This window comes from Aquila chrysaetos, chromosome 7 (assembly GCF_900496995.4).
Source record: "Aquila chrysaetos chrysaetos chromosome 7, bAquChr1.4, whole genome shotgun sequence".
Classification (NCBI taxonomy): Eukaryota; Metazoa; Chordata; class Aves; order Accipitriformes; family Accipitridae; genus Aquila; species Aquila chrysaetos.
The window spans coordinates 47208380-47223778 of record NC_044010.1 but is presented as its reverse complement, the minus strand read 5'-3'; the positions used below and the strand labels follow the sequence as shown (position 1 = coordinate 47223778).

General features: G+C 40.7%; 2 protein-coding genes across 6 annotated transcripts in view; both read right to left on the bottom strand.

Annotated features, from left to right (window-relative positions):
- The window catches only part of PHKA2 (phosphorylase kinase regulatory subunit alpha 2), a 44088-nt gene extending 41629 nt beyond the window's left edge, over positions 1-2459 (bottom strand). Inside the window, exon 1 of one of the 2 annotated variants that reach the window (XM_030019859.2) lies at positions 2217-2459. In XM_030019859.2, the coding sequence (XP_029875719.1) occupies positions 2217-2294 (78 nt within the window). In that variant the 5' untranslated portion in view covers positions 2295-2459. The remainder of the gene's footprint in view (positions 1-2216) is intronic. The other variant, XM_030019860.2, reaches the window with a different exon arrangement.
- A 1894-nt stretch (positions 2460-4353) lies between these two features.
- Positions 4354-15399, bottom strand: part of ADGRG2 (adhesion G protein-coupled receptor G2) — a 61565-nt gene continuing 50519 nt past the window's right edge. For all 4 annotated transcript variants that reach the window (XM_030020722.2, XM_030020723.2, XM_030020724.2 and 1 more), the window contains 6 exons: positions 14345-14613; positions 13430-13529; positions 12847-13121; positions 11996-12097; positions 11100-11252; positions 4354-6240 (listed from right to left, as the gene is read on the bottom strand). In XM_030020722.2, coding sequence (XP_029876582.1) covers positions 6056-6240; positions 11100-11252; positions 11996-12097; positions 12847-13121; positions 13430-13529; positions 14345-14613 — 1084 coding nt within the window. In that variant the 3' untranslated portion in view covers positions 4354-6055. The remainder of the gene's footprint in view (positions 6241-11099; positions 11253-11995; positions 12098-12846; positions 13122-13429; positions 13530-14344; positions 14614-15399) is intronic.

Sequence of the window (15399 nt, the reverse complement as noted above, 5' to 3'; positions counted from 1 at the left end):
GGAGCTTAAAAAACTTCCTTCTGAACTTGAAAAGTCAAACGAAGAAGTAGCAGAAGAAGAACAAGTGCGCAAGCAAAGAAAGTAGACCCCGCTTCCAGTTCAGCGCTGCACCTGCATGGCAAAAACCAGGATCTCGAAAGGCAGAATGCATATTCACAGTATTTTAAATTTTACTTTGTTTCCCTCCTCCCATGCAGCACAACAAATTTCTATGTACCTGCAGCCCTGGCTTGACAGAGATAACCCTGCTGCCTGAGAAACAATCATTTTGGTTTGTTTTTCCCCACCAAGATGGAAATCCTGGAAAAACGGCCCATGCAAGACTTTAAAAGACCATTCAGTCCCCAGGGAGGGACCTGCCTACCTTCAAGAGGCTGCATTAAACACATCCAACCCTCCTAATTTGCCCAAGTAAGCACTGCATCTCTTCACCAGCTGAGCAGGACATTTTCAATCTATTGCAGTGGAAAACCATAAAGAGTATAGATACAGAAAACAAATCTAGAAACCCGCCTTGCAGTATCTCTCTGAGCCCTCTTGGGAGATCATTGTTCCTCTGCCTTTCTGCTAGCCTGTGACTTGCCTTCCACACACCGAAGAAAACCTATTTATCTCCTTCCCCCACCTCTGAACTCTCCCCAGCATTGAGCACTTAGCAGAAAAGGCAGCACTAAGACATGAACATGTGTCCAAGCACTGTAAATAGCAATTACAGAATTCCAGGTCACTGGTATAAACTCCCATGTTACCATTAAGCTACCCTTTTTATTATTGTTAACTATTAATATCATTAAGGCACAGCTTTCACAGGGCACGTTTGGTCTCTGGCTCTCAGAGGCTCCATCTCTCCTCTAATGGAGGCTGTCACCGGCATCCTCATCCTATAAACATGGAAATCAAGGCAGGCACTGGAAGCCAAAGTGATTTGTCCAAGGTCATCCCACAGACAAAAGGCAGAGACAGGAGCACAACTCAAATGGCATGTCCTGCACCCCAGCACAACGAGAGAGCAAAGTCATCTTCTCACACCACTTATACCATGTTCTTGCATTTGTTTCTAATGCGATTACGATAATTAGTACATAAACATTAATTCACAGGCATCTGGACCCTGTGCCCACAACAGCAGTCAGTGACAAAAATCTTACCGACCTAAGCGGTTTGGGTCCTAACCTCTTCCTTCACTGCTTTCCAGTTCCTTGTAACTCTCAGCAACTAAGTATATCTGGGACCTGATTTGTGCAAAACCCCCTGCTGCTCTCATCTTTATGTACTGGACCATTTTAACCAAAGCATGACACTGCAGAGCACACTGAGTCCTCAGAGCCCACCTGGGTGAAGTGAGCACATCAAGCAGAGTACTATGCTACATGCTGACGCACAGGTGTTGGCCAAAACCCACAGTTTTTCCCTACCAGCCCTGACATCTTCATAGAATGGTTTGGCTTGGAAGGGATCTTAAAGATCATGTAGTTCCAACCCCCCTGCCAAGGGCAGGGACACCTTCCACTAGACCAGGTTGCTCAAAGCCCCATCCAACCTGGCCTGGAACACTTCCAGGGATGGGGCATCCACAGCCTCTCTGGGCAACCTGTGCCAGTGCCTCACCACCCTCACGGTGAAGACCTTCTTCCCTATGTCTAATCCAAATCTCCCCTCTTCCAGTCAAAGCCATCACCCTTGTCCTATCACTAGAAGTCCCTCTCCGGCTTTCCCGTAGGCCCCCTTTAGGTACTGGCAGGCTGCTGTAAGGTCTCCCCGGAGCCTTCTCTTCTCCAGGCTGAACAGCCCCAACTCCCTCAGCCTGTCCTCACAGGAGGGGTGCTCCAGCCCTTCGTTCTTCCGAGCAAGCGTAACCCCCGTAGGCGCAGGGCGACTGCTCGCAAGCCGAGGCCGGCCGCGCTCTCCACACCCCTTCCAACGCGCGTTTATGTAAGCGGCGAGCGCGCGCCCCCGGGGACCCGCACCGCCTCAGCCCTCCCCGCGCTCCTCCTCAGGCGGGCGGAGGAGGACGCGCCGAGAGGAGGAGGAGGAAGAGGAGGTCCTTTCTCCCACCGGCCCCTTGTGCAGCCAGGCTGCGGTCAGCGGCCCCGGGCAGCTCCAGCCGCCGCGCCGGAGGTCCGTCCGTCCCCCCCCAACCCCCGCGCCCGGGCCGGCCCCATCGCGCCGGGCGCCCGCAGCCCCGGCCCGGCGTCCCAGCGGCGGGCTGCCCTCACCTGGTGGCGGAGGATGGTCCGCTGGACCAGGCGGGCGTAGCCGTCCAGGCGTACCCCCGAGTTGCTGCGGCTCCTCATCGCCTCGCGGCCGGCCCGCGCACTCCCGCCCCGGCCGGCCCGGCTGCCAGGCCCAGCCCGCTCCCCCCCACCCCGCCGCGGCCGCGCTCGGCGCGGCGGCAGCCGGAGATGGCGGCGGCTGCAGCGGCCTCCTCTCTGCCTACCCGCCCGCCGGCCCGCCTGCCTGCCTCCCTCCCGCCGGCCGGCCTGCGCGGCGGGCGGTGCGCCAGCCCGCCCTCCCTCCCGCCGGCGGGGCGGGGCGGGGCGGGGCGGGGCGGACGGCTTCCTCCCTCGGGGCGGCGAGGGCGAGCGCAGCGGGAGCGCGGGGCTGCCGACCCGAGCAGCGGGTGGCAAAGGTCAGGCTAAATGGTCAAAAATAAAGGCCATTTTATACATCCTCTTCCTGAGTTCGCCAGACAAAACGCAGAAGGCCGGAACGTGCGTTGGAAGCCTTTTTTTTTCGGCCTTAAGAAATGCCCTTTTGAGATCCCATAGAATGAAGGGCAAAAAAATGCAAGACTTCATCCCAGCCTTGGCTTTCCAACTTCATAAACAAACAAGATTTAGAGGTGTCTGATGGAAAGGAACCCGCTATTCCCACAGGCGCTCCCGAGGGGCGTTAGGCAATGTGCACTTTTGACTCCATTTGCCCTTGCACGAGTCGGGCTTCCACGCTGTAGTTCCTCAACATGGATAGGACAGGAGCCAGCAGAAAGGGAAGTCAGGCAAAGAGAACCAAGACTTAGACACTTGACAGACACTTAAAAGGGGGAAAAAAAAAAAAAAGACATGTGTTACAGACGGTTGCAAAATCTTCAGTGAGTTCCCTCTGTGCTCCTGGCGACAGAAGAAAAACATCACTAAGTGTGGATGGGTGCTGAAGCACAGAAAGGGTGCTGCAGAGCAGCTGGAGTGTGGGACTGACTCACTCAGCCTTCAGAAAGGATTTTTTTTTCTGTTGTCTTTTTTTCTCTCATGTAAAATTACAACACTAACAGAGTTAATTTTTTAACTTTTTTTTTTTGGCTGTACTTCATTGGCTGTAATTGACAGCCACAGTTGAGTCTCAAAAGGAGACCTCTTTGTTCAGCGGTGGCCGTCGGACAGCGTTTCTGCGCAGCAGCAAGGGGACCAGGCACTGCTCGGAGGTTCAGAACTCCATCAGCCAGAGCCCTGCAGCTGCAGTTCAGTGAAGGCTGCGCAGTCCCAGACCACGGGCCAGTTCACTCTCCCCTAAACTCCGTACGAACTTCCCGCTTCAGGGCACTACTTTTTACAAAGATGGCACATGCCTAGGGAACAGGTTTGCTGAGCGAGGTAGTGCCAGCTGTACGCAGCATGTTGCTGTTTATCTATGACTAAGCTTAAAACCTCCTTACGGATGTCCCCACGTTAGCTTTGCAGCCACAACTAGGTGTGCAGAATTTTACTTTGTGCTCTGGCAAGGGGTTCCAGCTTTCACTGAGCTCTGCGCTCCCACGGCTAAACTGCTAGCAGCGCAGAGGAGACCAAGGATCAAAAGGATACTACGACACCCAATGTGCAAACGCTTTTTCAGCTAGTTTAACGATGATAATTATTTACTGAGCTAAAATGATATGCTGCTGTGGGTACAAAATTTTACTACAGCATGTGCAAAGTCAGAAAAGACTGCCCACCCCCAGGAATGTATCAAATAAAAACAATAAAAAGAATCCTAACCTATGTTAGTGTGCAAAAAGAAAACCAAAGGAAGACTCCAAGCAGGTCAGTGACAGTGGAATATGCATTTTCATAGGGAATTTAACTACCAAAGCCAAACTTGGCTATGTGCTTTTGCTGATAGTGTTCTTGTGGAAAAACTTCAGCAGACTTGAGGGCAAGTATTGGCTGGACTGACTCATGTCAGGGTTTTCCCTGCTAAAACTCAGATCTGCTAGAACCATGAAGGGTTAAATACGTGGAAGACAATGTAAGGACTAGGTCAACATTTTCTCCAAGAGGTTACGTACTAAGGCTCATGTAATCTGAAGAATTGTAACACAGCCCTGTGTAACAACACATTTATCTAAGAGACAAAGTTGATATCTTTTACATGTTGTACTTGCTGTAAATTTATTACTTTTTTTTACAGTTGAAAATATAAATACAAGAACATTAAATAAATTTACAAGAAACAGTGCAAAGGCAATTAGCCAAATGTTAAAGCATTCACAGAAATGCATTCCAGCTACTAGCATTCCAGTATGGTCTTTTATTAACATGCAGTTAAAACCTTGTGGATAAAGACAACAAATACTTTAAATTCTCACTTTAAAAGCATATTCAGAGTAGTCTTGGACATAGCTGACCAGAAGAACCCGTGTGTTGCATGCACCCCCTTACAGGGTCTGGCACTCCACAGTGCAGCGCCAGTTTGTCCTAGCTCTTGCTCCAGGAGTGTCCAAACTTTGCCCAAGAACACAAGGGAAAAAAAGTGGTGGCCACAGCTGCACACCTGTGTGAGGAAGAAGAGGCACAACCAGGGTTCAGCAAGAATCTTCACAATGTTGTATTGGCTTTCAGTTGTTGTGCATGAAGAGCCAAAATCCAGCTTTTTCAGACAAATACCACAAAGAGAATGGAATTTAGCTTCAGGAATTACTGAGCTAGGGCCTCAGGATTTGGCTTGCCAACCAAGGGCCAAAGTACAAGCAGAAATACTCATTAGAATAGCTCAAGAGCTGCCCCTTAAAAAACAGTCACACAGTGAAACAAACAATTTCTCAGCTACTAAATACAGCAGCTAGCATTTATTCTCTGTATTTTTTCTTCAAAAAAATAACACTTCTTTTCTTTATCATTGCAACTGAGAAATGGCAGTGTGTTTCATCTCTGGAACCACCACTCAAGATAAAATAATGACCCTGTTGAAATCAATGGCAAAAGCTCCCATTGATTTCCTCAAGCCACTAACATAACTTAGTTGTATTTAATAACCTACTGACTACTTTATTTATCACTCCCTCATTCATGGCACTCTACTTTGATGATACCCAGTTTCTATCCCTCTGTGGTGTACTAAGAGGTCACTAAAGGTTCAAGACCGATAGTGTTTGTATTTACAGGTCTGTATTTAAGTGAATATACTTAAACCACTCTAAGTGACTTCACTTACTAAACAAATTAACTTCCATATCATTCTATGTTAATTATCTCAATTAGAGAAAAATGCAAACTTACAATAAAAGTTAAAACAAAATACCAATTATTTTTCTATACATAGGAATATTTATATTACAGGAAATAAATATAAAAGTATCATTAAGATGCTTAAAGGTTGATATTTTTGTTTATGTACATCACTATAGTTTGCTACTACAACATACAAAAAGTTGAAGACAGTGTAGCTTAACATTTTTACAGGTAACATCATTTGTACGCACAAGTTGTAACCTTCCTACTTTTATACAATACTACTATGCATTATATCCAGATAAACTTAGTTGTAATGAAAAGAGTCTAAACAAAACTTTCCTTAAAATGTAAAAAACAACCTCAAAAAACCCTCAAATGAAGAATCAAAATGGAAATGTGCCAGCTGTAATTTGACAACCAAGATACTTTGTCAAAATAGCAGCTTCCTTTTTTTTTTTTTTTTTTTTTTTTAGAATAATTGTCCTTGTCAATCCATTGCATGGCTGCCTTGAAGTTCCAGTACCATATATTAAATAAAATCAGTTCTTGGTCTGCTCACATTATGTAAAACTGTTAAAGTAAATCTCTACTTCACACTGTAAAACAATGTGCTGTTTAAAAGGAAATCACATTTTCTCAATAAAAGTTAGGCTTCCCCTCTTTGAAGTCCTTCTGAGCGAGATATGGCTTTTTTGGCTGCCTGTATCATCCTTTTCTTGAAATACAAGTTGTTTGCCTGAAAAGTCATGGAGACACACATCACCATTCTGTACACTGAAAGAAACACCATTCTTCTCACTGGAAAGATGGCCTGTTGAAACAAAAAAAGTGCATCCGCTATCAGAAAGGTTCAGAATCAAGTCTCCCAATGCTTTTTCAGTCACTGCAGGGAGTTCATGCACTCTTTTCAAACAATTTCAAAATGTAGGTTTTTCTGTACGTATTCTGTATGTATTTCTTTTCCTGTGTGAAATCAGTAAGAGATGTGAGAGATGTTAATATATTTATGCACGATAGGATTCCATATTTTAAGCAGTGAAGGTCACAATACTCAGAACGTAGACTTTGACTTGGAATAATTATCACTAGGTAAGATGCAAAATACTTCTCATTCTATTTTGCTTTAATAAGGTAAGTTTAAAAGGTTTCTGAGGTTTGCCATGCATCTGAAACAAAGTGTTTGAGAAAACAAGGATTTTTTTTTTTTTTCCTTTGAAAGGCACCCAACTTGCAGCATTTATTTCTGGAGGACAATCAGAATTTGGCCTAGGTCCAGTCATGGGTCTAAGCCATATTTAGACTGCAAATCTTACACGTTTAGGTGAGTCTACCATGAACATGTATGTGTAATACCACTGCTGATTGAAGCTTATTAATTAAATGCTCCACAAATGCTCAGTTCACTGGATAGAATCTCCTACACCTCTGTGCATCACGTTCTAGATAATTTTGATGAGAACTAAGATTTTTTTATTGTAAGTGTTTGTGCAAATGCTTCTGGTTGGATTTTTTTTTCTTTTTTTGCAAAGCAGTCAAGTTTAAAAGATCTGCCAGGATCCTGATATCTTATGTATAATGTAAGTAGGAGTAAATTATAAGGAATACCATGATGGGGAAACCAAAACCACAACTACTATTTCTTTTGGGAGGGGATTATTTTGTTAAACACTGAGAAATGAGTTCACAAACACAGATGCAGTGCTGTCATTTATACCAGAAACAGAATTAATAAAAAACATAAAACATCCAAGTTTGCTATTTGTGTTAATATTCACAACACTTCATATACAATCATCATCATGATTCAGTAGATTTCAGTAAATCTACTGAAAAGACACAACAGTGAAGGTAGAAAGTGCTTGTGGTTTATGGTTTTAGGAGGAGGAAAAACGCCAGTGAGAAACCTCTAAGCAGTGAAAGATGACTCTATTACAGGGATCAAAATCTGAGCCCCTCTAGTATGCCTGGTCCATCAAATACCTCAAATATCCTGGAGCAGAATTCTGCTTTGGCTCTGTCCTCCCCTTTCACTCTCACCACCTCAAGCTTCTGAGGCCTTCCAGAAGGGGCAGGGCCACATTACAGGACGCTCTTCAAGTATTTCTTGTTGGGGTCACCTGAGGGAGAAGTATTTGCTGACACCCCTCCCCTGCATTTAATCCCTCCCTCAGAAAGGAATCTGCTGCTTGAGTGACTGGGCTGGACTGCTCTTCTCTATTTTGCTTGGGCCAGGGCCCCCAAGCACACAGGTTTAGTATCGGACTACCCAAACACTTCCTCTAGAAACTAATCCTTGACTTTAGGCAGACTGCATATGCTTCAGCAGTTATTATACTGATTCAAGCAGATGTCAGCACCAAAGTCTCACTGGCAAACTCTTCTTTGGAATGACAGACAGCACTTTTTAAATAAGACATGAACATGTATTTCTCCCTGATAAAGCTTACTACCAGTTTGAAAATGTAATGCATGTAACTTATTTTAAACACCTCAGGATGGGAGTTTACAGGAGTGGGTTTGTGGTGATGGCTGTCAAAGATCACAAATTCCATGCCAAACTACTTAGCTGCCACTGGACACACGAAATGGAAGCAATGGCCCAACAGATTATGCAAAACCTCTTAAATATAAAGTCTAATATTTAATTATTAATTTAAAAGGCCATCAAGCACTTAAACAGGCACAAATGTAAACAGGGTAAGATGAGCAGAAGAGATTTGTTAATCAATTCAAATCAATTAAAGACTGAAATGACAGAAAATAACCATAGTTGCTGACACTGTAATTGTGCATATATAGTTGCTTAACCCCCTGCCTGACTACAACTGTTTTATTTTAGAAGGAGCATTCAAAATAGCTGTGCCCTAACGTTAGGGAAAAATCCTAGAGGAAAATAAAGCTATTCTGTGAACAAATTCAGAAAGGTGGTTTCTGTTCCTCAGTGAGGAAATCTGCAGGTTCAGCCAAGCGATACCTAATGGTAGTTTCCCAAACATGCAAACCTGTAAGAGAAAAACTGAAAACAAGGAAATATTAGTGTGCCATGAAAAGATGAAGTTACACAGTCCAGTAGGCAAGCAAAGCCACAGGCTGTATAGACACCCCAAACTTACCATGGCAAGTAGTGGAAGTAGTGAAGCCAAAACCATTAAGTGTTTACAGCTCAGTACATTCATGATGTAAGTCTTAATTTCTAGAGTGTTTTCTTTTTGGAGCTCACTTTTTAAAATGAAGCATTGCAACGTTATTTTGAAGTTCTAGCTATGGCAGCAGGGAAATCAGGTACAGCAAATTAGAAGGTCCCATGTTCCTAACACCAGTCAACTACCTTTTGGAGGCATTTGCCCAGCTCTTCTGAGATACAACTGCCCCATGTTTGGAACATTAAGTGTAAGGAATTGCCTCAAAGAGCTTTGCTGGGCGGACCAGCTCTATCCAAGCATAAGTTTAGCCTCTTCTTGTGGAAGTCCTAAAGACCCAGAAGAATTATTTAGTCAAATAAACTACGCAGGCAAGGTATCGTACAACCCTTTTGATATGAACGGAGGATGTGGTTCACAAGGTTCACAGCATTCAAAACGTATAATAAAATACAAGAAGAGATGAGGTGGGTCATCTGAGACATCTGTGTTCGTGAGTGTATAGGAACAAAGTTCTATCAAAGTTTTTTCAGCTGCTTTGTCTGAGAAGCTGTTGGCACAGGACATACAGACTCTCAGACTGGAAAGATCTAATTATGTCAATAAACTAGGACAAAACTGGAGCACATCCCACAGAATTGGCATCACTCAATGGTTTAGACCATCAATTTTACATCTCATTCTAAAATACTACCCAAATCAACAAAAACTTGTTCCAGAAAGCCACAACAGGACCATTCACTCAGCTGCTACAACAAATGAGTTCAGTAAAACATTTCTGCTATCTTTCTTTCTGTTGAGAAAAGTAGCCAAAATGCTTTTGTAGCTGTGTATAAGCATGTCAAATGCTGCAGGGAGAGGTGGCATCTTTCAGCAGAGTAACTAACATGGCTGGGAAAAAAACCCTACAAGACATGCAAGCTTTTGTGCCTGAAAATTTCTCTCTCTTTTAAAGGTATTACATATACCTAAAAACATTGCCTTGCTTTGTATTTGATGACAGTGAGAGTTACTGGATTCTGGTTCTCAACTGACCTGTTAGATACAAAGTATGTTAATTGCATTGTGTGGTATCCAAACGGAGAGGTTTTATAAAGGAATGACAAAAAAAAAAAAAAAAAAAAAAAAGGAACTAATTTTACAAGCTCTTTGGAAAGCTTTTCAGGGCATGTCCAAATCCCATTTCCTGAAGTGTTGTGGTTCCTTTACAATATACAGCTAGTACATCCAAATGAACAGTAACCTATTAAGGGGGCAGCACATATGAATTCCACAGCTTTTACTCCATACATCTGAGAGAATATCTGCTGAGATTATCCCACTGATTATCTGCTGTCTTCTGACAGCATATGCCAGGAAACGAGGACAATACAGCCTCTGTGAGCATGCTCTACAACATCATACTAAACAGTTTAGCTGATGGCACGACTTGTTAGCCTCAACTCCTGATCAGTTGGGAAAAATACCTCAGGCACGCAGGAGTAATGTCCTGTAAGTTTTGGTCAACTTAGGCTTTTATACATTACAGATTTGTAAGTTATTTTTCTCTTTGAAAAATTGATTGTCTTTACTGAGAGCTCAAATCAGCAAGAGTGTGAAAAACTAGATTATGTCCACTGAAAAAAATCATTTTTCAGGAAGTACATTCAGTGCAGATTCATATCTAGTTTTCTCAATAGACAAATAAACCATGCCCATTTGCAAGTGAAATAGATTGGAGTGCTACATGCACCTGCATTTCAACTTCTCAGGAACAGAGCAGAAGGTAACAGTTCAGAGGATAGTACTGTGTTAGAACAGGAAGGATAGAGAATTTTACTTCTGAAGAATTGTTTTCTGCAACAAAGATATGTATCTGTTAGGCAAAAACATCCTTAAAAACCCCACAGAGGAAATAAAAGAGCTATAGAGAAATTCAGTTTCAATACTTACTCAGTAGCCAACAGTGAGGCAGCCCTCTCAACAGTGCTGTCTTCACTGAGGTGGTTTTATAAGTTAGTCTCCATTTTCTCTTACTTCACCTCTCATAAGCAGCTTCCATGTAAGCATTCCATTAATGTTCTTCCTCATATTACCTCCTACATGATTTCTTTCATACTTTCAAGTTATATTATTATCCTACATTTCTTTCTTCTTCAGGCAATGTTTGTTTTAATAAGGTTTAAAATATGAACTGTTTTAAAACATGCTTGAAGTTTATTGTCATATATTAAGGTGACAAGAGAAGTGTTAACAGCAGCTTCTGGTAAGTAATTGCTCTAATAATGACTATGACCTACTATTTGATATATAAATCAAGAGAACCCACTGGAACTCTTGGACGAAATGGATATTTTAAAACTTTGTCTATAGTTCCCTAAAACAGATGTGTGGTATTATTTGTGAGGACATCCTGAAATATTCTGACCCTATACTTCGGAGTAATATTTTCTCAGCACTTCACTTTACATTAGCATGAGAGAGCATAGCACTTCTGTTTTAAGACAAGAAAAAAAATAGCTTGAGAAATACTATTTTTCATTATACATACCATTTCCATTCGCGTGCACTGAATAATCATTATTCATTAGCAGAGTTGTAGAGTTAGTGGAGTTACTGTTCGACTGTAAGGAATTGGAAGAACTGGATACTCCTTGATTTACAGTCTGCTTCTTTAAACCATTAGTAGCAGTTCGACTCCAGTCTACAATAGATATATGTCACAGAAAATAGCACAACTCATACAAGCAATATATAAAAATATAGTTAATAATGCAACTGAATTAAAATAAAAACAAGGCTTTACCCACTGTCCTCACAGTATTCTAGACAGAATGACATTCTCCTAAGAATTTTATGATTCTTGATGTTTAAAATTATTTAAATCTAGTTGCTTTTTCTTGTGTCCCTTTTTTAATACAAGCAGCCGTCATAGTTTCACAACTGCAGACCAGATCAGAGAAATAACTAAAATATAGTTGATCCTCCAAGTTAAAGTGTATGAAAACTATATAGCTTCATGAGAAGTCAACTACTGAATAACAAAATAACATAAAATCATTTCTAGTTTTCTTGGTTTAAACTATGCTTCACCTTGTTTTTGTGGAAGTTGCTGGTAAAACCACAGTTGATTCAGAAGCTGGAACAAATCTTACAATTTCTAACTTATAAAAGTCTTCTGCAAAGACATGCCTTTATACTGCAGTGGAAGAGATCAACTGCAGTTAATAGCTTAATACAACAGCATGTAAGCATGTAAGAACTGCATCCACTACCACCTTTAAAGAGCATAATTTTGGAGGTTTATTATACCGTGGATAATAAATTAGAACTGCGACTGCAGCAACATTATTTATTGAGTTTTTTTTAAAAAGTATTGCAAAATACTAGGAACTTAACACTGAGTATAAGTATTCAGAAGTAAAAAAAAGAAAAATATTCATATACCAGAGTTTTCAGCCAGCCTGAATTTCCCACAACAGAGATATCTTCTCCACTGTTTACGGACATTCTCCTTTGCTACACAATAGAAGATAAAAATGAAGAACCCTGCAAAGCAATAACATTAGAGAATGTTGCAAAATTGACTTTTACTATTTCTTAATGAACAATGTTTTGGTTTTCTTTCATTTCTTTGAAATTTCTAATTAAAGGTAATGACACCCTTCTTTGGTGAAAAAGTTTACAACTCTAAACACTGAAGAGTACTTTTCACTTACATAGATGAGGGAAATCATACACACAAATGCAAGAACAACAAATATAACAAAATCCACAAAGTGCATAAATTTTCCTTCTATCAAAAAGGGAAAAGGCCAGGCTTAAAAGTTAGACCACTAACTTCTAGATGTTGCAGCCTTGCCCGTCTCAACAGCCCTTTGTTGAATGCCACGGCTCACTCCTAAGCCTTACAGGTAGGTGGAGAAATGATGCAGTTTTCACTACATTAATTGCATTACTATGTGAACACTTACAGCAACTGAGTATTTATAATTGATCTGTTGACTAGAGAAATACAGTCACTTCCAGTGGTGTCTGGTTTGCATACATTTTTAAAGTAACAGTATTTATAGATATGAATAGACTATACCTATAAATAGTAGCTAGCTTTCCTGTACCTTACTGTAACATAACTGTAACTTAAGATTGCAGTAAAGCAGTATCATTTCTAACTTAATTAACATATTACAGCACATATCAGAATTACATATTTATTGCTGAATCAAGGAAATGCCATTTCCAAATGTTTTGTTCATTATACTGTACGCAACGGGCTGTCACATGAAGAACAAACTTACCTTGCAAAGTGTTGAAAATGGTAAAGAGGTAAGTAAATACCTCATTTACTGTGAAGAAAGCAAATCCCCAAGTAATTCCCAACAAGAATGTGAGGCCAGCAACACTCCTAAGGTCTTGAATACTGGTTTTTCTTTGGGCACCAAGTTGTTTTTTCTTTTTGATACGACAGAGCTGGATCAGCACAACAATGAACATGCTGATATTGATCAGGAATATCAGGCAAAAGTATCCCACAGCAGTAATATAGAAGACAATTCTGTTCTTAATCCAGCAGCTAGAACACAAGAACAGTCTGTCAACCATTATCAGAAACAGAAATTAAGTAAAATAAACATGAGATAAAGGTGTAGTTTGTTGCACATGCAAACGATTTTTGCTTCTTTAGTAAAATATTTTTTTTGGCCAAAGGGTAAGAGCTTTCATATAGGCAATAACCACAAAACACATGACATATCGTAGAGCTATACCATTTCAAAGCTCTCCCGTTGCTTTCTTCCCTTCCCCACTTTTACTTTAAAGAAAAGCAATTTTGTAGGACCTCCCTCCCACCCACCCCCAAAAAAGCACCTCCCTTTAACTCACAATTCATCAGGTCTATTTATGGAAACCTTTCCAGTGATTATAAGTCCATAATTATCTGGTGATACTGCCAACACAATGGACACAACTACTGCTGGTAACCCTAAAAGAGTATAAGCAAACATGTAAGTGAAAATCACGACTAAGACAGTATTATGAGGACTTGAAATTATTATATTTTTCTGTGATATCTACAACTTGATTCTGAAATTTGTCTGTTGAATTCTGTTGGCTACTAGCTGTCTGAAAGAATCTAAAAACTGGAGCATTCAAACTGCTCAGGAGTATAACTTGCAAAGAAACAAGAGTTCTTCTCCACAGCTAGCTCCAAACCTTTCTGAATAAGGCAACAAATACCATCCCTCATCAAACTGATTTAAAATATCAGATAGAGTATACCTGATTTTCTTTCTTACGTGTTTTAAGAAAAAAATTCTATTGATTTTACTGCCTTCACTCATGTTTACTCAAGTGGCCAGAGAGGATAATCAGGTCCAGAATCTCTTCATCCTTTATCCAGTTAGATCTGTTTTGCTGCTTTTTGTTAGCAACAGTGCTATCCCAGAAATGGAATATATATATTTATTGGCATTTATTTTAAAAACACAACTGACACTATCTGTCTGGTAAATGGAAATGGAAGTATGCACATTCAAAATTGGTTCAATTGTACTTGCACAAGGAAAATTAATTACCGATTTGCATTGCAGCAGTCTCTGTTCTGCAGTTAGTGGGGAGTTCCCTACCTCAGAAAGGTGGAATATATAAGATCATGTTTACTGATAAGGAATACCTGGTCACTGCAAGATCATAACATTTAATGACTGCTTCACTTTCATTTCTGAACACATTCACTGAAATACTTGCTAAGAGGATTCATCTATTTAGCATCTAAAAGGAAAAAAAAAAAATACATACCCCAACCAACAACGCAAAATTTAAGAATGTATTTCCGTACATAGGTATTAAAGACTTTCACAAGTGCCAGATACATGTGGAAAGCTTCTAGGCCCATCCAGGTGAAAGAAACCAAGAGGAAATAGTGAAGAAATACTGCAACTGTAATGCACAGGCCTCGTGTATCATACAGTGCAATCCATGAGTCAAGGAGGAAAACTAAGTTGAGTAAAAGTAATGCAGAACACAGCTGAATTAGGATTTTGGAAGGGTAGTCTCTCCGGATTTTCCTAAAAAAAAGCAAATTAGTGAGATGACATCAATTGTCCATGGACCCCTAGCTTACTTCCTCTCTTGTATTCCTTAGTGCACAAATGCCAAGAAAAAAAATTATATATTTTCATTCGTATGTAATGCTTCATTTATTGCATTTATACACGGAGAGAGTAATTTACAAGAGATTTCCAAATTAATGGTCTGTATGGATAAAGTTTGTTATAATAAGGTTACATAAATACAAACAATAACTTGAATTCTTAGAGTTTAGTACCATTATTTTTTTTACATTTTATGTTGGACTTCTCCTTGCTACAGTACTTACAAAAAACCAAAATGTGACTGTTCCTTATTGCTAAACTAGATTAGGCTTTTGACTGGGCTTCTAAGGCCTTGATAGCGACAAGTGAGTCCTTGATGACAGGATAATGAATGACAGAATAAAGGTGTGCTGAATAACTTCGAGGAGGATTTCCAAAACATAGTATGGAGGATTCGATAGTTAAGGCTCAAATGTAAGAAAATGTTCCAACAAACAACAAAGAATACAAATGCATTTAAAAATGCTATCATTCTGCACTGCTTTATATACCTTGTATCTTAAACACATTCCTTCACACTTCTATTACGATAATACATTACAGAATATTTAAGAGTGCTACTTCTTCACTTCTTACTGCATAGACCCTCATGATTAATTCACTTGTCCACAAGATTAACAATTCTGAAGACTGAATCAACACCTTCCTGGTGAACTGGACAAACTTGTGCATTATTAATGGAGACAGAAGCCATAACTA